This window comes from Haliotis asinina, chromosome 13 (genome assembly GCF_037392515.1).
Source record: "Haliotis asinina isolate JCU_RB_2024 chromosome 13, JCU_Hal_asi_v2, whole genome shotgun sequence".
Lineage (NCBI taxonomy): Eukaryota > Metazoa > Mollusca > Gastropoda > Lepetellida > Haliotidae > Haliotis > Haliotis asinina.
The window spans coordinates 48,996,786-49,022,901 of record NC_090292.1 but is presented as its reverse complement, the minus strand read 5'-3'; the positions used below and the strand labels follow the sequence as shown (position 1 = coordinate 49,022,901).

General features: G+C 41.6%; 1 protein-coding gene across 1 annotated transcript in view; it reads left to right on the top strand.

Moving 5' to 3' along the window:
- The window catches only part of LOC137260027 (uncharacterized), a 29,158-nt gene extending 27,026 nt beyond the window's left edge, over positions 1–2,132 (top strand). The window contains exon 5 of the mRNA XM_067797710.1: positions 86–2,132. Coding sequence (XP_067653811.1) covers positions 86–99 — 14 coding nt within the window. The 3' untranslated portion in view covers positions 100–2,132. The remainder of the gene's footprint in view (positions 1–85) is intronic.
- Positions 2,133–26,116: the final 23,984 nt, after the last annotated feature.

The following is a 26,116-nucleotide window of genomic DNA, read 5'->3' as shown; positions in this document are numbered from 1 at the left end:
TGCTCAATCTATATATTTGTTCGAAAAGTGTCAGTGTGACGAAACTGTAGTTTCCACTTTTTTTCACTATTTTGGTCTATTTCAGATATCCGGCAATGACGGCAGTCTGTTCCAGGCTCCCAGAAGGTTACCTCTGCAAGAGGCCGACACCCTTCAAATTAACTTCACAGTCATAAAACGAGTGCAAATAAAATATCCATAAATGACAATATACAATGAAAATACTGTTTTGATGCCGATTCATTTGGCAATATCAAAAACATTCTTTTGAAACATTTGTAGCCAGTTGAACTGAACCTGGTCTTCAGCGTAACGAGCCAACGCTACCCCACTATCCCTCGTCATCATGAAGCTAAACAAATCCAATAATCATAATCGCAAAATAAGCAATCAATTAAAATATGGGATTTGGTTTGAACTAACCCTCCAGTAATTAAGATTTATAGTGTTATGGGTTAAACTGGGCTTTATGTCACATCGACGTTATTCAAGCCTTATAGTGACGAATTTTGAAAACTAATAAAACCTCTACATTGATATTACTCATTATTACCCAAAAGGGTAACTCTGCAAGAGGGCCGACACCCTTCAAATTAACTTCACATTCTTTTGAAACATTTTATAAATGTATGCAATAAAAATAAGGTTTTGATACAGATACACTCAGGGTAAAGCACTAGTTAAACATTAAACTCGGAAATATTTTTGTCACATTTTCTGATACACTAGATATTGACTAGAGAGTTAGCTATGTTTATGGCCATTAATAGCTATTTTCCATCAATCTCACCGTGGTGAGTGACCCAGAGATGGCCTTTACATACTGTACCCAACTGAATTCAACCTGGGTCATGAACGTGACGAGTGCACGCTAAACCACTACCCTTCGTCATAATGAAACGAGTAAAATCCAATAAGCATATTCGCGAAATGATTAAAAGATTGTATTTGGTTTGAACTAAGCCCCAGTCATTAAGTTTTGTAGTGTTTTGGGTTCAACTGGGCTTTATGTCACATCAGCATTATTCAAGCCTCACAGTAACGAATCCATACACATTTTAAGTACAAAGTACAAATAAGATTTATTTTGAAAACAAATACAGCAAACACATTATTATTGCTCAAAAGCAGGCAATTTGTTATTGACATTATTATCTATAGTTATTGTGCAGGCCGACTTCCTTCAGGTAGCTGCCGATGAGATGCCAGCTGACACGAGAAAAGGTCCTTCACATTTATCACTTCATAATGAGAGTCCCTTGCAGTCGCAAAGTCCACGCAGAATATGCTTGATGGTGAACACCTCATCGTAAGAGACACACATAGGAGGTCCATCTCCATCCGTTTTCAACAGTCATGAGTAAATGCCAATACGACATCGTCTTAGAACTGTCTCGTCAGATCTTGACTGACAACCCAAGCAGGTACAACCAGGTGCTGGTTTCAGGCCATAACGTTTATTTCTTCCTTCTTGGGTGTCTTACCTTGTCTGCATCAGGTCCTAACTTTTGACAGTGGGCTTAAGTCACTATACGGGATTAACAGTGGAGATAAGGACTTGTCGGGGGCTGTTTCAACTGCAGCATCGGCCTTTGTGCTAGCTGCTATACCGACGTGATCAGGCAAATAGCAGACTACGATGTCACACTGCGCATAACTTATTGATCATCACTATTATTACCACGGATAACCCAAGCTGCCTGTTAGGCGCTAGAAGGTAATAGTCACATGACTTTATCTCACCGGGAACCCATTTTCCGCTGGATGAACAGTGTCAATTTTTGAACAAACTCGTTGGTCTAGGGTTCTTCGTTGTGGGGCTGGACCGATGTCCTAGAAAATCTTGAGTCAAACTGCCAAACACGGCCCCCATGAAACGCTAGCTATTCAAGCTGGAAGAGCAAGCTTTCCGGTTCTTAGACTACTGAAATCGTGCTACCTTTCCATATTGTCGAAAGACTCTGAAATAATGCCTATTTTAATTTATGGTTCGGACATATACTTTCAGGTCGTCGATAGATAAAACAGATGCCTTTGTGTTACTGGACCTACTCCTAGTAATGCAATTTTAGAAGACGTGTGTTGAAGTTATTTCTGCGTATGACCCGTGAAGGTCCCAGGGTAGAACAGGCCTTCAGCAACCCATGCTTGCCATAAAAGGCGACTCAGCTTGTCGTAAGAGGCGACTAACGGGATCGGGTGGTCAGGCTCGCTGACTTGGTTGACACATGTCATCGGTTCCCCATTGCGCAGATCGATGCTCATGTTGTTGATCACTGGATTGTCTGGTCCAGACTCGATTATTTACAGACCGCCGCCATATAGCTGGAATATTGCTGAGTGCGGCGTAAAACTAAACTCACTCACTCACTATTTCTGCGTATAGTCGTTTTATTAGCTATAGGTGTAGATTACTTCACATGGGCAAGCCTCGATATCCTGAGGCCTGCTATGGACCCGTGAAGGTCCCGGGGTAGAATAGGCCTTCAGCAACCCATGCTTGTCATAAAAGGCGACTATGCTTGTCGTAAGAGGCGACTAACGGGATCGGGTGGTCAGGCTCGCTGACTTGGTTGACCATCATCAGTTCCCAGTTGCGCAGATCGATGCTCATGTTGTTGATCACTGGATTGTCTGGTCCGGACTCGATTATTTACAGACCGCCGCCATATAGCTGGAATATTGCTGAGTGCGGCGTAAAAGTAAACTCACTCACTCACCCAGATATCTTAAGGCGTGCTATGAAATGTTGAAACAGTTTGATGAGCAAGGTAAACTTTGTTGGGTTTCACATATTCGTAAGTTATTCCTTGAAACTGGATTTGCTTATGTTTTTCGAATAGTCAAGAATGTGGTAATGTCAAGATTTTCCTAGCTATGTTTACACGGAGATATACAGACATTGAATATCAAAATTGGCATTCCATAATTTCAACGTAATGCTTTTTCAAAATAATCGTAGTAATTTCAAAACTCTTTTCAGAGTTGAGAAGTATGTATGAGACATGTTCCAGGCAACGCATCTCCTAAGAATTATTTCTGATCTGTTGAATATGATTTTCATTTCCTTTTGGTATGTTTTCATTATGAGACATGTACAGAACTGTTTATATCTCCACACTATTATATTGATCCATGGTAAATTTGTCTTATTAATGTCAACACCAAATTCTGTTCATATAAAGAGGATATCGCTGTTTTCCAAATGCGTATGCATGCTGTTGAAAGTAAAAGATAATTTCCATTGTGGTTTTGTTTTTAAACTAAAAGTACTAAACCAAATTATGAAAGCTCGTTTTTTTTCTGAAAAATTATGATAGGAAATCTTTCAGGAAAAAAGCTATGTGCCAGCCTATATAATCGATGGCGCGTAACTTTTTATTCATGGTATAACAATCCATCCCATGATAAGTCAGTCTCATTAATGTCAGCAACAAATTCTGTTCTGTTGTTATAAACTCTGTTCCTCAAAGAAATGTATCATGTTACATTAGTAGTGCATTGTATATCAATATATGCTGGCACTGTAGTGGATGTAAGAAGTATGCAATAGAGCTGTTCAAGCCAAATGCTCTCTGAAGAGTGTGCTATATATTTTGTGGTGCCTCATATAAATTGAGTGTTTAGTTACAATGTTGTTAAGAAGGTCATAACCAACTGCTATGCTCAAAGTGTGGTGCAACATCTGATTAGATGAATTCCATTTCTTTTTAGTAAGTCATCATTATAGAACATCCAGAAAACCCTGTACAACAATATCATAACAGTCCATCTCGTGATACATTTCTCTCATTAATGTCAACAACATATTCTGTTCATACGAAGAAGTTACCATTGTTTCTGAAAAGAAATTCTTCATGTTAAGTAGTCCTGAATTGTAGATCAGTATATCTTACGCACTGTGTGGTGATTTTGGTATTTTAGCACTATAGGCCAACTTGTCACTTCTCACTTGTCAAACTGTTGTTTATTCAATGCAACAATGTAATATCTAAGAGCTTGGATTTTATAATCAGCTCCACACGACTGAAACCAGCCTAATGTTTTGTCTGCGGTGTTCCTATACCCCTATTAGTTTGAAATCTGACGTGACAGTGGAAAATGCTTGACTGACTGTAGAATCTGAACCCTGCAGAATCGAAGAATGGATCCCTTTGTGATGGACCTACGAATCAGTGTTGTAACTCATCAAAGACATATAATTTCACGTTCTTGCCTCAACCCCGGTATCCGACAAAACTATGACAGTGCTGCTTTGTGTACATGCCACTTGCCACTAGCTTGGAATTCCTGCAACATCGATTTCATGGACATGGTGCCAAGCTTTTTTGAAAGTGTACGAACACACGAGTTAACTGTAACAACCTTTCGGGGACGCTGGCGGAGAGCAGAATTCTGGTGGTTCAGTTTTTAACATGTATTTTTAGACGATTCAGCGTGCCATGATGACGTATGAAAGGCATAATGACGCTATCTTGCGAATTGACCATTCTAAACGGAAACAGATATATACTAGATACTACTTACCAGGTGGGTAAATGTTTCCTGACGTTTGGCTGCACATTTTGCATACTTAGGGATGTAACGAATTTCTGTCAGACGAACGTTTCCGTTACTCGATCGGTTACTCCGCACCGAATGCTACCGACAGCTTCTAAGCGGGAACAAATATATACTTTTTACCAGGTGGGTAAATGTTTATTGACGTTTGGCTGCACATTTTGCATACTTAGGGATGTAACGAATTTCTGTCAGACGAACGTTTCCGTTACTCGAATGCTACCGAGAGCTTCTAAGCGGGAACAAATATATACTTTTTACCAGGTGGGTAAATGTTTACTGACTTTTTGCTGCTTTTTGTATAGGTGGGGGCGTATTCTTACAAAAGCTTTCTGATATGTTAGATATTGTTTGTTCATGTTTAGGTTTGTGTATTGTAGTTGTGCTTGAATTAGATCAGGTTCCCTAATTATTATGGTATATAATAGTATTTTGAGTGTTGATAAAAGCTTTCTCAACATGTCCATTACGTCTCTTGTGTTAGTCATGTCGGTGGTCAAGCTGAAGTAATTGTGTTGTTACACTTGCGCAATAATGCGGCCGTTAAATCACACGCATTTTCAGTCCACAATTGATGGTGTCTATTTTCATTGATTGTCCAATCAGATTCGAGTATTTCGCCTAGCCATTGTAGAATCTCAAATCATCTAAATTCTACCGTTGTTGATCCGGTTAGTTTTTCGGTGTTCATTGTTGTTCAGTTTGACCTTTGTACACATTATTGATTTTCTTACAAACGTTCAGCTCCACCTTCGACAAATGAACCTAAATAAGCTCATGTTTGTACCCTCCGAACGTTGTTCTTCAATGTATTGTTTATTTATGAGGTTCATAGGAGATTTGAGTATTGTTCTTAAAAATGGAAATGCGTGATCTGAAATCGTTGACAGTGCTTTTCCTAAGCACGATAATGTTGGCAGCGTTTGGTTCTTCAATAAAAGATCACCAACATCTTCGTGTTCTTAATACATGTAGTTGTTACTCTTTATGGGGACATTTTGCCGCCACTGATGTTAGAGTGCTTTAAGTTCTTACTGTCAAGTCATCTGTTGTATAGATTGGATTGACGTTAAAAGTCATAAAATGTGGTGTTGGGTGTTTCATTGCCTACCTTCAACATTAAGGGTAAGAACTTGTCAGTGTCATTACACTGTGTGGTGTGCATGTCATCACTGTGTGATAGCCCAATAAAACCATTCCGGGTACTACATTTGCGTCATCGTACTGCCATGGGTGAGAGCACAGCATCCAAGGTGCCTTGACTTCACAGAATATCCGGTCAAACTGTACGGAACAGGTTGAAAGAGATTGGTCTGAGAGTCAAGAAACCCGACGTCATGGCCATCGCGATCAGCGTCTCAGCTATCGAAAAGTATCCACTTGGTTGTATGTCCATTATCCTGTTCTACACTTGTGTCACATACCATGCACAAAAGTCTTTTTGTGGACGTGTTATACAGGTTTGGAAATTCAAATTTCGCAACAGATTCTAGTCTATGCGTTTCTTTGTTGATGGTATATTTAATCGTGTCGTATGTCGAATCGTGTTTTCTTCACTTACATGTGTTTGTCCTTCAAGTACACAATGAATTTAAAATAACTTGATTATGAGATTCAAATGAAATTGAATGACAGCTATTATTTTTTGGGTGTAAAGCTTCCCGTTCCGAATGTCAGTGAAGTAGCTCTACATGTAACACAACAGGCAGTGCACCGGTGGTTGACCGGTGGCTGACCATCTCATTGAAAGGGATATACATCCGAGACGGTCACATGGACAATCCTGACAACTGGGATGATAGGGAAGGCTGTTAAGAATCAAACTGAACCATGTGAGTGTCGGTAATGACACAATTACTGACTGAGTTAATACCTCTACTATGTCATCCGACCCCCAGATGAGCATAATATGCACGAAGTATGTGTTTGGCAGTAACCACCAAGTATTACAAATTGGCCAAGGAATCCCTGTATAAACCGTGTCCATATCGAAGTCAGCAGAGAGGCGCCATAAAAATAAAACATAAACAAACAACAACAAAAACAACAAAAAAAACACCCCAAAACCATACACCCACATACATAGATCTTGTCAGGTAGTTCTATAATAAACCAGCCATTACCTGAAGTAGTTGCTTAACTTTTTTACATGAACTTACATACAACAATTCCTTCTATAATTATATCAACATTTACTGCTCACTTTGCAAAGTTACTGAAGTACCTAATATAGCCTTATGACAGTTGGATATTAAACATTTATCCTTGGAATGGATTAAATTAGGTCTCCATATAAATTCCAGTTCATTCAAATACTCTTTAACATTTACATGATTTAAAATATTTTAAAATACATACCGAAACATGAGTCTCATTAACCTATTCAGGCAATGACGTGTGAGAGTGAAAATAGACATCATAAACAACTCTGGTTAACACTGACTGCAAATTTCTCATGAGAAAATTGTGTTTACATGAATTTTAATTTTAAACTATAATATTACCGTATTTCGATGTTTTATGGCAAAGTGTAGACGGCAGAACCTCAGCTAAGACGTCATAGAGTATCCCTGTTTGATGAGGCCGTAAAATGATTCACTATACATCTGGCTCACTGATTACTCGTTATGTGTTTTCTGCACTTATTCAGCGTAGTTCTGTAACGAACAATGAACTTGACATTCACAATGCATCTGGCTCACTGGATAAACCTGTTATGTGTCTTTTGAGCATATTCAGCGTAGTCCTGTAATGCACAATGAACTTGACATAATATTAATTCCGTACCAGACTGCCGAACGTTTCTAGCGGCAGAGCCTCGTTTAGACATTTCCACGATTTCCAAGTATACCTTTGTCAGAGCTCCCTGTACGACAGAGCACACTGTACGACGTGTTTGCAAGGATTAGAAGGAGCGAAGTGTTGCAATATAATTCAGTGCTTAGATGAATCAAATCATAAAGATTAATATTTATATAGTTAAATGAATTAGTCTAAAAATTCCTGACTGGTTATTGCACTAAGCTGCATAAGAGGACGGAACCCGGTCATCAGGATACGAGGCTGTTGTGTTATCAATGGTTTGGTTTGACTTGGACCTATGATTGGGCCAGTCTGCAAGTATTTCAAAGGTATTCTGCCGCTTGTAGTAATGTCAGGATCACGCTGACGCACCAAAAATTGCGTACATGGATTGCTTACAGGGGTTGAATCTAACATGGAGCCTATACTCTAGTATCAAAATGTCCAAAGACCTCTTCCTTTTACAACACATATCTGCATTAAACATTGTCCAAACGCGATGACATGCAAGGGCAATCACTTGAAACGACATATGGCATGTGGTACAAATCAAAACATGACAAAACAAAACTGGAGCTGTGTATGACTGTTGGTGTGCTGTAGCCCTGATGGTGACCTTGACCTTACTATGTAAATACGACATCCTAGACCAAAGAGTTTTCACAAATCATCTTATCAATCAGTGTGTGTTCTGGCCTTTTTAGATGCAGGACGCGGTGATCTAGGAGTCGAGGCTTTAAGCTTGAGTCAGCGTGCACGTATTTCAAAGAGGCACCTCCAAGTGCTTGTGGCACTTTGATTTAAGAAGCAAACGCATCCTACAAGTAGGAGCCCAAACAAACGGTTTTGCGGTAAAGGTAGAATAGTCGAGGAAAGTGCTGTACTAAAGATCACACTCAAAGGCTGTGACTTCTTACAATGTGTTTGTTTGTGTGGATCGCCAATATCCAGCTTAGCTCAACTGCTATTTATTCTCTCTATCGTTGGATGCCAATCTCAACGGCACATTGTACTTTTCAATCCCAACTCAATGGGGAACACGTAACATTTGCAACAATTAACATTTAGCTTATGTGGCTTGTGTACCATTCTCAAGTGGGTGGACTGGGACATATAGCCACGGTATTTTGTCCAGTGATACTGCATCGGGCTCTGTCACGTTTTGTGGTGTGTTGAGAAAGCAAAGTTTACCTTGACAAACTCTTGTAGTTTCATCCGATTTAGGTATTGCTGTCTTCGAGCACATTCTACAAGGAAAAACCCAGATTGGAGCTTTTTGACACTGGTAACACTCTCCGCAAATACCAGCAATACCCTTTGATATTGCAAATGGAATCAGTTGTTTCGATGATTAGAAGTAATCGTGCATAGTCTCGTCAGACGATGAATTGTCAATGTTCATGTCTTCGTTTTTGCGGGGTTGTTGGGAAGCCATGGCGTAGGGAATATGGTTCAGCACCACCCCTCCCCACTCGACATGGAGTGTCAACAAAGACGATCTTACACTGCAGCGGATCTCAAAGTTGCAAAGACCAGGGATACGGGGATGTTACACTCCAGTGAATTTGACATGAAATGTTGCAGTTGTCTACTACCAGATTAAAGGTCAGGATGATTCGGTCCATGACAATCAATTGGACGTACAGAAATCAAGAGAAATCAGCTTCACCAGATTGACCCATAAGCCACCACCTTCTGCGCTTGGGTCTGTACAGCTGATTTTGTCAGAATATGAATTAACATTTTGAACGTGTCAACGCCAGGTTTTGTATAAACATTCCATCCACGGGGCAAGGCGTGACTAGCCGACTGGCGAATCAGGCCTATTATACCACCCGTCTTGGCAAAGTTAGGATCAAAGTGGTGTAAGTTGAATTATTGAACACCACTGCTGGTTCCGTCATCCGCAACCACCAGACACCCTTCCTCTGCCGACACAGGGACACGACCCACGGCTAACGGGTTGCCCAATGTGGTCCCCTCTTACAAGCTGCAGTAGGGTGCTTTGAACCTATTCGACCCCAAGGGGTGAAGTGAATGAGACAATTTTAGTTTTACACCCCTTCTTGTAATAGTTGGGGATCGTGGGGAAACCAAAACGGGTATCACTCATTGTGCCATCGAGCCAGGGCCTTTTACCACCTACCTGCCCAACCACCAACAAGACTTGACTTAGAGTGGTGGACAACTAGTCATCACCCGACAAAGGACTTTGCGGTGGGCAATACATCTAGTCGTCATCGTCTGGAGGTTTCTTGTGACCTTGATGGTTCTGTATACCTATTGTCATCTAATGTAGTTTTGACCCGTGAAGGTCCGGGTTAGAATTGGCCTTAAGCAACGTATGTTTGTCGATAGAAGACTAAGTGGATCATTGACTTGGTTGACACGTCATCTAATCCCAGTATCGCTGAATGATGTTGATCACGGGATGGCGCACATCCGCTTATAACCATGACGATCTGTGTTAGAATTGATCCTCAGTAACTCATGTTCATCGTGAGAGCCGACTAACGGGATGGGGTGGTCAGAGATGATGGGGTGGGCATGATCACTGACTTGGTTGACACATGTCAACGAAGCCAAATTGCGTAGATCGATGCTCAGGCTGTTGGTCGCTGTTTGGTCCAGACTCGATCATATACAGACCGCCGTATATTAGCTGGAAATACTAAGTGCGGCGTAAAATTAAACTCGCTCACGATTATTTACAGACCGCCGCTATGTGGCTCAAACATTGCCTAGTGCGGCGTTTAAAAAACCCAAACAAAACACAAGATTCAAAACAGCAATTTCTTTTGCATTCTGTGTCTGACATTCCATTGATATATACTAGCAAACACATCCGCACTGAATCTAAACTGAATTTTAAAGGTTTGGTATCACAGCAGTATCACTCTTGAAAACAACGAAATCACCTCATTGGGCATCTACGTAGAGTCTGAGAAAGACAAACACCTCAACTACTATGTATGTATGTATGTATGTATGTATGTATGTATGTATGTATGTATGTATGTATGTATGTATGTATGTATGTATGTATGTATGTATGTATGTATGTATGTATGTATGTATGTATGTAAAACAATAGTATCGGTAGATGTAGTTCTAGTCTGGTTGTAATAAAGTATTCCAGCTTTGTAAGCTTTTTCAATACCGTAGTTGTGAGAGCGACACTAAATAAAGCAACTTACTAACTACCTTTTTCAGATTTTCTGATGGTATGACGAGCGATCTAGTTTGATCTTATTTCTGTGCTTTTTACCTCGACATTCAGTCATATCAACAAACAATGTGATGTCTCATGATCTGTGAAATCAAAACCACATATTTCATATACTAAACCAAACCATCCACACTTTTCTATTGCAAAATTTACTAAAGATATTTAGGTATTTAACCTTAGTATACAGAAATGCTGTATTACTTATGCAGTAATGAAGTTCCCTACATATCCTCAAACACCGTCGACTGTATGTGTTTTAGGCAATTAAAATCGCATGCGATACAGTAGTACATAGCAAGTCATCCCAAGGTTAACATATAACAAACACTTAAGATCCCTTGACTCCATTAAAATATATCAAGTATGAATATGAGGTGTGGGCTATGAATACATGAAAGCAGACACCCAGCAACATGTCAATTGCACTAAATATAGACGGCAACAATTTCTCGTGCCCATCGTGCGCTGCATGTTTAAAAACCACGTGGTCTAGAGGTGGTCTCTTTATCATTCTCTCGCTACATGTCGACGTTACCAGATGATAGTCTGATGGAGTGTAGCCAGAAAATTGAACATTAAACAGAATTCGGGTGAATGGGCTCACGACTAAAAGCAGTGATTCATTTTTAAATTCAGAGATTAGTGATACAAATTTATGATATTGTGTCAACTGAACTCGACATCGAGCAACCTTGGCTGCCATTCCGAAGAACACACATGTGGGCAGTAGATACGTTAGTGACTGGGCAACATGGAAAAACAACAACTGATTGAATGAAGACAAGGTTCTTACGGCAGTGGCGGTAATCGGAGACGCACTGTTCTCCTTCTGCCTGAGCGGGTTCGTAATTGAAGTCTTGAAAACTTCGTAAAAATGTTTCAGGACGGTGTTTGGTAACTTTACATGAAACCTGTAAGTGCTATCCGTTTCCAATTTGGTATGATGCTTTGTAATTCTTCTACCATTGATGTTGATTGTCAAATTATTATTTATCACTCGATAATAAGAAAGTTGTCTTTAATGGCCGTCTTATATTATTTCAAGTCACAACACCTAACATGGCAAGGGTGTTGAGCTACTTACCGGAACAGCGACCCGGTCATGCAAATAGGCAGGTCACATGTCAAGTCCTTACATTATGCTCGGCAGATCATGTCACGTGATTTCAAGCACGTGCATTTTGCATTGGTTAACGGTGTCAATACCGGTTTAGGGCAGTAGGGGTCATCTCAAAATCAAATATGTCACATAATGTATATGATGTTTTCAAATTGCTATTGTCATGTCTTTTCATGCACATGTAAATAACGGGGAATTTTGATTGTTTAGTTTCCATGAAAATATTTTGAGCTTGGAAGAAATCCTGATGTCCCTCCGAACCGAGAGAGGGTACAAAAACTGAGGTTTTTATGTATCTGTACGAGGATACATGTACGTGTGTTGGTTTGATCTCTCGTAACACACTCCCGATACTTGAAACAATATCGCCATAGGGCGATATTTAAAAAACCCAAATCTCTGTTGACGTCAGAAAAATGTCAGACGTATGAAAAATAAGCCTTTATCTGTTGTAAAGACACAATCATCCCAAGGTGTGCAAGTGGTAACACCACTCAGATTACCCGACAATGACTCCCATTTAGGATTTCTTACGTCTGCACTAAATATTCAATGTTATTAATCAAGGTCTGATGTATTACATGTTGTGGAATATATGGTTGGATGTGCATCTAAAGGAATTATCAACTGAGTTACCCGGAAACATTTTGCACAGCGGATTTGTCAAAAGGCAGGCCTTGTGTTTGTAGAGTTACAAATGCATACCATACTGAATACACCCACATTCTGTGTAAACACATCGACCTTCATTCGAGGATCAACGGAAAAAACGTTGATTGTTTTTTGAAAAACGAATGGTGGACATTATGTAAAATGTGTCAGGTGTCCAATGAGAAAATACACCACCACGAAAAAAAACACAGGTGATATGGAAAAGGTCTTTTCTCAGCTACAGGTGAATAGCATATCGTTGGATTCCTCCGTGTGAAAATTGATGGATACATTCCTCGAACAAGATTTCTTTAAGTTTAATGTCTATATTTCCTTATTTTTGTTGTTGCATTTAAACATGTCATTTCATTTCAATTTACTTTTTACCATGAAGTTCTAAGCGACACCGATTATTTACAGACCGCCGCCATATAGCTGTAATATTGCTGAGTGCGGCGTAAAACTAAACTCACTCACTCACTCTAAGCGACACAGACAACTCACATTTGGGGTAAATGTGTGTGAAATATGATGAGCTTATATTTTATGTACTCTAGAACATATCTAGATATCTGGGATATGGCTTTACGTATGATTCCTTCAAAGTAAAATGGAAGTTTTCAAACTTTGGACATCGAGAATATGGTAAGGTCGACTACTCATTGACCGACCCTTGTATGATTTCTGCATCTGATTTATATACTGAACAGCAAAAGAAACGCAGCTGTTTTTTTCCAGGTTTTTATATAGAAAACATAAACATGAATGCTTACGTTTATGAGATTTTACTTTTTTGTAACTTTTGTTGTTCAGTATACTTAGATGAAGTAGGTAAGCGACACCCAGTATATTTTGCCAAAATTGGTTGTCTGATAGGAAATCTTTCCAAACAACAAAAAAAAAATCATAATTTCGTTTAGTACTAGTCAGTTTGAAAACGAAACCATTACTGAAATTATCGTCACGGGGGCTTGTATTGCTAAAACTAATACATCCTGGGTCCATATGGATGTCAGTCAGCGTGCGTTTGTTGGACCCAGGACCTATTGTTTCCAGCAATACAAACCCCTGTGATCATCGTTTATTTTAAACAGGATGTATGGGCTTTTGGAAACAGGCATTTTGTTTTCCTTAAACATGTTACCATTTTTCAGAAATCAGATATAAGCATGTACGGTTACGATGGTCATTTTGTTGCAGGGTAGGAATAGTTATTTTTCTTCAAGAAGCTGTATCATCATATCTTTGACTATATTTGCCTTAGTTGTAAATACAAATGATGATATCCCTAAATCAAGTATTAATTGCATTTTCCTCCCAATAATTTTAGCCTGACATTTCCACAACATCACTTCTTAGTTTTGAATTAGGCTGGCGCTTAACTGTTTATTGGACTTTGATCTCGTATAGAACAAATAAGACAAAGGTCAGAAAATGTACCAAATATATATCCCTGAAAAGAACATATAATTTACTGGAATATTACATGACTGCTGACATTTACTCCTGATGAGCAGAATTATTAATCACCAAAAAATATTACACGGTAAAATAATATGAAACAAAATGGCCCGGTAGGTTTGTCCTTTGTCACAATTACAAACAGCAAAATTGACAAATTATTTATCACTTTGAAACAACTGTTGGGGTTCATTTGGAAGTGAAAAACTGGCTTTCAGCCACTCCTCCTTATCAATATAATCGACTAACGGGATCGGTTGATCTTGTGTATCAAGTCGGAAAAAGTAGTTCTCATTAGTGTTACAGTTATGAAATGTACACCGCAACGTTCTTGAGGAAATGGATGTACGTGAACAGGTGGACATATGTTTTGAGATATTGTGTGCAGCACGTACTTTACATGTGTATTTCACCCGTGAAGGTCCCGGGGTAGAATAGGCCTTCAGCAACCCATGCTTGCTATAAAAAGGTGACTATGCTTGTCGTAAGAGGCGACTAACGGGATCGGGTGGTCAGACTACCTGACTTGGTTGACACATGTCATCGGTTCCCATTTGCGCAGATCGATGCTCATGTTGTTGATCACTGGATTGTCTGGTCCAGACTCGATTATTTACAGACCGTCGCCATATAGCTGGAATATTGCTAAGTGCGACGTAAAACTAAACTCACTCACTCACTCACATGTGTATTTCAGTGTGCATGGAGGTGATTGCCTGTTTTCAGCCAATTTTTAAAACTGACTCAGGTTGTGCATACTGACGTATGATGTTTTCCACTTTTAAATAAAGAGAAATGGGAAGATCCCGACCACTGAATTCTCTTTTGTGCACCATGAGAACCAAACAGACAGATGGGATATTGTCTTAAAGGAATACAATTAAATACACTTAAATATATACTTGAATACTTATCTTTAACTTTCCAAACATGTTGGATTTGAAACTTCTCACTGACTGCAGATGATGAAACAAATACGAAGTTCATTCATGTCATGAATTCTCTTTATCCTTGCAAAGTGACTATATGGTCAGTGTTTAACACATTCAAGCTATTCTTTCTGTAACCTGATACATTGTAACACTCAGAAGTACAACGCATGCTGCTTTGGTATCTGCTACAAGTATGGAATGCACAACAGGTTTAAGCCGAGACTATACGAAAATACTTTTTCAGGAACTATACAAGTAATATACATGTTGCCACCCACACACCAGCGTTGAGGTGTTGCACGTCCGATTTCTGTGTGGGAAAATATTGTTTTTTGTTTTGTCCTTGAAACACTTTATCAGAGTTTATCACAGTAGCGTAACAGTGATTTTCCAACCATATAACACACGTCACTTTGTGTAGACCATCCTGTATTTCTTGGCAGCGTTCACAGACATCAGCTGGTTGTTCTGATTAAAACCCTGACGTACGATATGGTTAGGGTCGTCCACGTTTATTGAGTCGGTCTGTCTCACGCACATGAGCGCTTTCACACTATCAAAGTTGATATGCTGTCTTGCATGATAGTTGAGTGTGAACCCTCTAACCTTACACACTGCCGTCTCATGTAGCACGTGCCAATTTGTAGGCATAGTTCTTTTGATATGGTGTTGCCATCCACTTCATCTGTCTGGTCTCCAAAAGTATCTCCTAAAGATGGATTCCAAACATCAGGCTTGTCGATGTAAATGATGCTGTCTGTTAAAGTACAGCGCCCTCAGGTCAAACGGCGATAGACAGCTGTGTAAAAGAAACTATGAAAATGTACATATTATATTGTAATCGCCCTTATGACGTATTCACATAATGTCTCTGATATTCCGCATTTAAATTGATAACTTTGTTTTTTAACTTTATTTTTTAATGTAATAGTTTACCTCTATAATTTGTGTCGTGCTTGTGGCGGCGATTACGACATTGGAGGCAGGATTAGTAGAATGGAAATTCTTCCTCAGTTCAGTGGACACGAACAGCATGTTTTCGTTGACGATGTGGCCATCTTTGACTTCATGCCGCTCGTCTCTCAGCATGGCAAAGAATGCGGAAGGTTCTGTTACATACCTGGCTTTTCCAAACCCTAATCTCTGTCCAAACTCGCCCCAGTGCTTATTAAGGCATCCTTTTGCCAATGTCCGCAGCCCGGGATTTTTTCTGATTTTCGTTTGATCGAGTCTGACCCACTCTTTCTGGTAAATCTGCTCAACATAATTTTGTGGATCGGTACATCCTTCAGGCAGACCGCTGGCTTCTTGTTTAATTTTGAAAAAGTTATCCACAAATTTTGCAAATAAGCCTCCTTGGTGGGTATTTCTGCAATATTGGAAAAACCACGCCTCGAATATGTGGAGAACCCTGTACCCATACTCACGTACACCTGTCTGCATCTCAATGGCTGGGTATGTTCCCACCCATGCACGTTCCTCATCCGTATGTTGACAGTCCCCATCCAGTTGGCCATCTGCACACGTTCTGCATAGAGGGAACATGAGTTTCCCTCCAGCTCTGTGCGGCAATGAGGGATGGTACAGATGTGTGGGAGGAAGGATACGGCACTGAATGCGTCCTTCTAGTTGATTCAATTATGACACGGGAGGATGATCCACAACTGAAGAGAGACCTAGCTGGAATGTTCCGTGCTGGAATGTTCCGTAGGGAACACACATCTACATATTTGATTTCTTCATCTTCGTTGGCAGAATAATGTAGTTTTGTGGCATTCGTTCTTCCCCCAAAAGAAGGCGTCACGAGGGTCTAAAGGATTAGGCATACATTCGAAGCTGGCAATGCATTCTTTCAATTCCAGATTTGCTTTCTGACTGTCTTTGAATTCACATTCCCGTATCTGGACAATTTTCTCCACGTCTTCATGCTGGCCAAGTATTGCAAGGCGATACAGGTTTTTTTTGGTAAAGCTCTCTCATGGGTGTACCCAGGATGTGCTTCACACCATGCAGCCTTGTAACACTTCGTACAACCATGCCAGAAACAACCCATAAATCCAAAGACAGTCTTGCTTTCCCTGTGTTATCCATCATCGCTGTACCGGGATCCACCCAAACACTGGAACGTAGCTTCCCCTCCATTGCGTGCATGCTCTATTTTGAGATTTGGGTCTTGATGCATTACCCATCTTAACCACTGGAGACACTGAATCGAGTAGCGTCCCTCCGGTTTGCATCCATGAGGTGGTATGATGGCAATAGGTAGTGTTGTTGCTGCATCTAGATCCACGTTGTTTGGGCTGATGAATACATCACGGGAAGCAGCACATCCTCTCCTCAGAATATCAACATCACTTCGGCAGTAAGACCGTATGTCCCCTGACATGGTGAATACAGCATTTACAGACACTTTCTCATTGTACCATTTGATGAAAGTTTCACGTTCACTTGAGGACATACTGTCGGGACCATAGGTGTCCATGGGAGGGTAGACTCCTACTTAATTATTGTTGACGTTTGTATTGAAGAAATGAGGGAAGTACCCTTTTGACAGCTCGGACAGTCCAAAGGTTTTCGGAAATGATTTCAGCGGCATGTTGAGGAAATTCATGGAATCTTTGAAGATCAGTCGTCCCACTTTCATCATCAGATTCTGCTGGCCCCTGAGTACAATTGTTGGAGCAACCACCACGTGCTCGTTAATATAAGTTATCACATCGTGTCGAGGGAAATACGGGGTTTTATCAGTCCCGAGTAAGGTTGTATTAGGAATATTAGGAATACAACCTTACTCGGGACTGATAAAACCCTGTACTTCCCGCGACACGATGTGATAACGCATTTATCTAGCTGAATGTTTTCACTAAATCAAAACAAAACAACCGAATCGACTTGCTGCCATGTTGACACCAGCTGATCGTTTGACCTCAATGCACCGCACGTTACTAAAGGCTTGTCGATGCACGCTTTTCTCACTTCGCGTCGTCACCGAGGCGTAGCGGGGTGATATGACTTTCGCAGCGGGAGTATACGACTTTTATACTCCCGCTGGTGGATCGTGATGGATGTACATGGTACTTTATCAGAGTCACGTGGACCAATCAAAACTCGACATTCTTACATGAGGCTAGATAAAGTATTGTAGCAGCAGATGACCATCATCCCACGATGATTGTGGGCCATGTCCAACACTTCATCTTTGTATTCTTCACCAGTTTGGTCTTTCTGTATAGCCGAATTAGGGACATCCCTCTTTCTCTTCTTGTTTGGATTCTTGTCATCAAGGGATAGAAGCCACCCTCACATTTCTTCCAAAGTGTTGTCTCCTCGGAAGACTAGCGATCAAGAAGGCCCTAATCTTCCTTTCTCCAAGGACACCCCCCACACTGATCGGTTGGTGTGTCCCCCAGATCCACCTACCACATCCACCATGGACGTTAGGTATATGTACACCTATCTCCTGCTGACATTCAAAGTCATAAAATACAAACTTTTGCTGGTCATATTTTGAGACGGTATCTGCAGTGTTCGGAGTAGTGCCTTAGTCCTCCACTATGGGTGTGACATAACACAAATGTTTCTGGGTAAGGGGTTCCTTCCAGTTCTTACAAAGTCCGAACATGTATGGTTGTGGGCATTGTCCTCCTGATGGCAGTTAGAACAACGATGTACGGATTGATAGGTGCTAGTGATGATACCAGCTTTGTTGGGATGCATTTCTTTGTGGCGCTGGTAACAAAAAGAAGTGGGAAACCACCTCTTGCAGTCCAGGTATGGAATGCCTTCAACTTAACCACAATAGCCAGGGCGCCTACATTGGTGACATCTAACATCAGCTCTGTTTGTTCTTGTCAAGGCAGTTCTTCTGGCATCCAACGCTTTTCAGTTGGGCGCGAGTTGTCGAAATGGTGTAGGTTTATTTGAATAATGAAGTCCTACAACCACTTCTCGTGCAAATCACACATCGTCTCGGTTCTTCATAGTAACTATGCATCGCTTTTTCTCCAAAAATGCAATCAGGTTCATGGGACAGTGTTTGGAGCGGTGCCTTTGGCCTTCACCAATGCGATCCGGGTCCTCTACATGGGGGCACTCAATGTCCATGGCAGCATCTATCTTTGCATCTTTTCTACCATGGCCATGATATCCTCTCCATGCAATTCATGGAGACGACAAAATGGTATTCTAATGGGTACATTTAACCCCGGATGATTCAAGGCAAGACCTATCCTATCATTGTCTTGGCCATTCACATCAAGTCTTAGCTCTTGCATGACAGCATCGAAATGCTCTCTAAGCAACTGAGGTAATTCCTCGATTCTCTGTTGTTGCAACCATACAGGGTTATATTGCACGTTAAAATGTACAGCATTAGCTCTGAATCGTCGAGGTCTTTGCCTGGTCACCCATCTTATGAAATAGGCTGGAACAATGGCTCCTCTGCAGTTCTGGCTGCCGGTCTATATCATCCATGTGGCTGGCTAAAGCAATGTTCTCCTCGGTCTCTTCCAAATGTTCACGCCTAGACATGTCATCGTCAAGTTCCTGCTCTACTTGGTCCAAATGTTGCAACATGGATAGCTTGTCCTCAGCTTCCGCTGTATGACTGGCTAACAGGTCATCTTCTTCCGGTTCCAGCTTTTGTTGAAGGTGGTCACCAGTGGACTCGGATTCTCTGTCTTCATGCAGCAATGCAATACCTCCACGCTGAGAAAAGAAAAGATATGGCAACATTCAATTAATATGCTCAGGCAAGATAGGTGTATTTATATAGGTGTACAGTGTCACGTGACACTTGGTATGTGCTTACATATAAGTCATAATATAAAACGTTTAGTTAAATGGAAATAAGATTTAATCAGTTGTCAAACAGCATCCTTAAAACAAACACTTTATAACTTGACTATATTATCTTTTTTGGAGACAAAGAACCGGTGTGTGCGTGTGCGTGTGCGTGTGCGTGTGCGTGTGCGTGTGCGTGTGGTTGCTGATCCGCTTATCATGAAAACACGGTCGTTACTAAGCCGATGAGTCGGATTGATGACAATGCTCCTCTTATCTGTACGTTCAGGAGTAGTATTATCTGTCTCTATTTTATATCTTCTTTGGATCGTTTGCGTGTTTGAAACTTCGTGTCTGCACGTCAATCCTGCTCACCAAAGAGGGGTATAAATATAACTTTATACTCGACCTCATTATCAGCTTTGTAATGGCAGACTGTGCAGCAATATTGTCAAGGGATGATCAACGATGTCAGCTGGCTCTTGGGAACACATCAGGGAATATGAACAAGGGACAGGAAGATGGTTTCCTACGAAACGAGGAATCGCAGTGACGTTACAACGCTGGTTGGAGCTTGTTTCAAACAAAAGCAGAATAGAAGAAGCAATGGAGAGAACCCGGGGCACTGAGATGTCATTTTGGAGGAAATGTTTATGCAGATAATGGATAGTGCATACCCCGGATGGGACATACTGGTGTGGAAAGGTGAATACCATCGAGCCACATAAACACCCAGGAATCAAGTCAGCTGAAGCAACTTCTACACTGCTTTATGGCAATCCCGGACTTTAGAACGGTCTCTGAACTTTCGAACGTTGTGCCCTGCTACATGCACCAGGATCACAGGAACCAGTTTGGTTATCTTATGTGTTCAGAATGCAACCCAAACTGGTTGTCCGTGTGGGACTCAACTCATATGTAACCTACGCTTGTATAACGTATGTATTAAGCCTACTTAAATTTATTCCATGTGCGTTATTTTCTTGTTCTATAAAAGGTGTATAATTATAATTAAACATTATTAGGTTAAGGATTGGTTATGGCTGGTCATACGATTGTCCCCTGGGATGCTATTATGTTCACACATCCATTTCGACTACTCGTTACTGGATGCAGTGGTGTCGTTAAAACCACTTTTGTACATAACTTATTGCAAAATTTGGATGGGGAATTCACTTTATGCTTTAAACCGGACGCCAGTGTGGGTATTCATCGAACATCAACCTCTGTATGATGAAATATTGAATGTTTGCGCAAGACACGCTGTTGCTATATATTTCGTACATAACGAGGTAGAAGCGGAGGGGTATATTCAGAAAAAAACAGCTGGCTAGTCGTGGGTGATTTCCTAGGTGACGTCTGAGGAGGAATTAGAACTACTTAGGTTTGTAAAAAAAATCGAGTCACAGGAACGTGGTGCTCATACAGTAGTATAGGGAATGACAGTTCTGGACCACTTTCAAGAAATGTCTCTACAAAGCCTTATTTACTAAATAAGGCTTTGGTTGGGCCATTAGCTCTTGCTACTAGTACCCCTACTACTTAACGTGTGTTGGAGGTAACACTGTGCCGTACGGTACGATCAATAATTCTTCTCTTACAAACCCCCTACCCGGCCCATCCCTCAAGTAGTATAAGTTAGGTTCGTCGGCTTTCATATCCACTTTATCTATGTTGTAAGTTTTGACTGACCATATAGGATCGGTGGCCCGCTTACGGCTATCACCCTCGTGTTCCCCCGGCTGGTATAGATACATTACCCCTACTACTTAACGTGTGTTGGAGGTAACACTGTGCCTATGTCACGTTTATATCGATGAAACAGTTTAACGTGAACCGCCTACGATCTCTTTGGTGTTCATAATAAAGGCTTGCTGGGCTTTTTGTATCCCCTGTTCTATGTACTTTTTTTTCTCGTCCTCGCTGATAGCAGACTTACGAGACTTGGATCGAATATCTTGTTTCATTCCGTTATATTTTTTGAGTTCAGATAGGATTGAACGAAACTCCTCTTCTGAGATCTTACTGTCAGAGAGTGCCGTGGAAATACGCTCACTCACTGTGTTCAGCTTTGCTTCAGCCAGAACCCTGATCTCGTCGTGTTTCAATGCCTTACGATGAAGTCTGCGTGATACTAACTTAAGCGCCAATCCTGCTAACCCTGCCACCCCTGCCGTTATTTCAATACCTAGCACTATAGGTGCAGCCACGATGGTAGCCAACAATCCAACACCTGCCGCCCCTAGTCCCATGCTGGTTGCCATAAGGGTAGTGTCAGCCCCGTCCACGATATTGAAAGCTCTATTATATTTTTTACATAGTGCTTTCCGAGTGTCACGGTCTTGTTCTAGTTGACGTTTCACATCACATAACTGCCTCAAGCGGAACCCATCTACGGTTTCCAGCGTCTTCGCTACTTCCTCTACGACTGGGTAAAGACCCATCCTATAATATATATTATGAAAGATATTTTAATTGGGTTTCAGTTAATAGTCCATAAGTGAATTTGAATTCTATAAGGTCTAGACCACTAGTCAGGGTAATAGGTGAGAGGTTAATAGATTTTCCTGTTGTAATCAAAACCCCACTGAGGCTTATTAAGTGGTTTATATGACCCGGGGTATCCCGTTGTATAATAATACGACAATGTTGACCTAGGTGTTCGTCAAACCAGTGTATTGACACCCCGGGTACAATTTGGTGTACTCTTGAGTTGTTTTCAGTGCTTATAAAAAAGAAGACTTCTATGATGAGTGTGGAAGGGGAATATATCTCAACAATATTTACTATATTACCCAAACGATTGCTAAATGTTAATTTATTTTTTCCCCCCTACAGACCTTAAACTATTTACGGAATTAATAGATATCATGAATACCCTCTCCGGAATGATGAAATCCCCGATCCAGCTACCGTTGTTACTAATCTTAGAGATCCACTCATTTTCGTCTATTGTGATATAAGGTGAGGCGAGTGTTAAGTTGATCCTCCATTTAGGCTCTTTAAAATCTGATAACGACACCCGTCTGTACACGTTGTCTTTGAAGTGCAGGATATATAATTCATCTTCCTCACCAGGCTGATCGAATCCCTCCGTATCTCCTAGGTCGTTAAGTGTAGTGTTGGGACGATGACTGGTCATTATTATACTATTACGATATAATTTCCAACTGGTTTTCTGATAATAGTTCAGGGGTGAACTTCATACCCATGAAGTGTATGTTGTTAGGCAGGAAGATATTGATTAGTGATATCTTGTTTTCCACGATCACGTTGACCCCCTGCAGACTGGTCTTGGAGTCGGAACCCACCCGCACGTAAACATTCCAAACTTGATACTGATGTTGTTTACCCCACCCGAGTTTGATCCCCTTCACGATCTCAACATCATTCCCCGATGGTTCCCCTAGGTAGACTTTGATGATCAGTGTTGAGTTTGCCGGTAGACTCTCTAGTATAGTGACCACGCCTTCGAATTCAGACACCAACTGCAATTTCACGTTTTGTATGGTCGGTTTACTCGATAGCATGTGGGCTGCCACAGTGTTGACTGGGCTGACGACTACGCTACGTCTCTGAGTTGGGACGTAAGCCACGAGCAGGGTTCCATTGTTCACGACTTTGTTTAGGTGGTTGTCTTTGTTATCCGTGAACACGTAGGGGGAGACGAGTCTAATATTGAGAAACCAGTCGTCGTTATCGGGTAACAACACCCACTTGTCATCTTCGGTGAAGACGAGCATATATGGCTTGTTTTGGACGACGGTAGTGCTCTCAACATCGTCTAAGTCGAACAGTTTACCCCCAAACGATGGGTATATTATCCAATTATTATTACCGGTGTTGACAAGGGCGTACTTAGTGTTGACTGTTGCTCTTGTGGTATCTACTATATCACTTAGGGTTCCACCGGAGGGGATTTCAACGCGTTTGTAAATGTTGTTTTTCAGTTGCAAGGCATACGATTTACCATCTACTCCGGGAGCGTTGAAACCGCGCGTGTCTCCAAGGTCGGAGAGCCCGATATTGACGCATTTTTTCACTCTGGGCCCTTGTGCGCTGGTCATTTTATATGAAGCGTTACGCTGAGGTATCCTATATTTACAGGATTATGATTTATATCTAACACCGATATTGTCAGCTCAGGTATGTTGCCCTGGGTTAATCTCTTATACCGCCGTGGTGAAAACGACTCGGTTCTACCGTCGTTGTATTTCTCAGTTTTCACCGGCACTGCTCTCAGTATAGTGGAAGGGTGACCTCCTTGAATGTTGTACGTTGTGCTCACCTGGCCGAGATGAATGTACAGCTCTCGGTACGGTACTAGATCGGGTAACTTCGTGCCTGTGACGGTTGTTGTTGGTTTTATCTCGTCAGGAGACATACCGAGTATCCTCGCTAATGGTCGGCCGAGCCTCAATGAGGTTCTTCCGTTGTTGATTAACACCACTGTACCGTTTGAGTCGTTCATCTTGAGTTCGGCTCCCAGGGGTTTGAAGACCTCGTCGTTTAGAGAGCACACGCTGTAGTAGCCGTCAGTTATCTGACTGCGAGTTCCACTGACGAACAGCTTATTGTTGCTGGCGTTGATGTTAGTCCATTGCGGTAGGTAGGTGATATCGCAGAGTGCGACTTCGAGTTGACCTGACGTGTTATCGATCGCGTGCGTCAGCTGAACGGCCTCACCGCTCGTTATTCCTGGAAGTGTTATGTACATATTATAATATATAATTTATATATTATAATATGGATTTAGCACACTTGAAAATCGTGGTGGAAGGTAGTACGGGGTTTAAAACAACCTTTATTAATATCTTTGAAAACTATATCGTGTCCGTTAATAACGCGCAGGCGGTGGTAAACTGGAATCAAAACCCAATGCAGTTTTGGCAGAACCAACTCAACTTTGCTGTGTGGTGTGCGACGACAGGGTCGGGTGTGACACCAGACTACGGTATAGATGAACTGAGTAAGGCGGTTATTTTGTTTCATATTTATTATCAAACGAGACGAATATTGAAGGAAATAAGTGCTCCTCTTCCCCAAGATAAAGCGTGGAGTATGACGAATAACCCCTATGATAAACGCGCTTATGAACGTGTTTGTGGGGAGTTTGAGATTCCAACGAATAAAGACTTTCGCCTTCCTGGTGTGAACCATGGTCTCGGTATAGTTCTCGTGTACTTCTACAGGTCCGGAACATATTATGCCGGTTCTAAAGATGGTTCATACAACCCAAACCGTCATACATTTACAGGTCCCACAACGAATGAAAAGATCCATGTCAGCTGTATAAAGCAAACCAATCCTGATGCAGCCACAGCCTGGACTAAAATGATCTCAAAAACATCGAAAGAATTCACTCGTGCTGGTACAATACGCTTGAACGACTCGATTCGAACGTACGTGTGGGCGCTGTTGGGTGCGCAGTCGATGACGCGTTCCAACATCCTCGGTAAGGGAACTGCTTACGACACTCAGAAACAGTTCGTTTCCAACGTTGAGGATGCTATCAATTCTCCAGTTGATCTCCCGCGGGCCATCGACCGTTACCAAAACGTGTTAGAATACGCCAGATCGAAAGTCAATTACGTGTTTGGCGTGGGGCTGTACATGGCTCCGAGTGATATGCAACTGAGAGTAAAAAAAGTGGTGGGTTATAACAACAAAATAGTCATAGCCACGGCGGATCAAAAGTTGGGTATCAACCCCGATATTAACACCCCCTATATCCCACACATCCCACCACGTGAAACGGGTATAGTGGCGCCACCCCCGGAGTCTAAAGTTCATGTGCCCCCCACACACCCCCATATGCATGTGGGGGTACCCCCCTATCAGCAGCATATTGATAATAAAACAGCCCTAGTGGTTGGTGGGGTAACTTTGGGACTTATTTGGTTAAAGATTTCTTAGCCGCTACGTACACCAGACCCGCCACAGCGACGATGGCTGCCCACATGTTTTGACTGAGCCACATGGCAGTTTTAGCCAGAGCGCCCAACAACCACGAGACGATGCTACCCAGGATGCCTGGGAGGGCTTCGGCGGCTTTACTAGCCAGTTTAGCTAGGCCTTCCCCGAGTTTTTTTATCCAGTCTTTAACACCACCACCTGTGGGAGTTCCCCCGCCGCCAGGTGTGGGAGTTCCCCCCACCAGTGACACCACCAGGGTTGATATAATGAAACCCAATGCAGTCAGAATGCTGGCGATGGTGATCCCTTGCTCCCGGAACAATATCCGAATCCTGTTGGCTAAAGTTGTATCCTCGTTCAGTATTCTATCGATTGTTTCCCGAATGCGACTGATCTGGGATCGAAGCTGTTCACGATTCGAGGAAGCGGATTCCAATCGTGTACGTCTCTCGTCTTCTAAATCGCGTAGTCGTTCATTGATACGACGCTTCATATCATCGTTTTCAGTTTCGTTGAGTTTGGTTTTTTCCTTAGCGATGTGCTCGTCGATTTCGTTCAGTTTCCCCATGTTGTTCACGAGTTCTCCACGCACGCGTTTCACGGCTTCGTCTAAGCCGCGCAGTTCCCTTACCGGAAAGTCAAACCCCGGTAACGGTTTGTCCC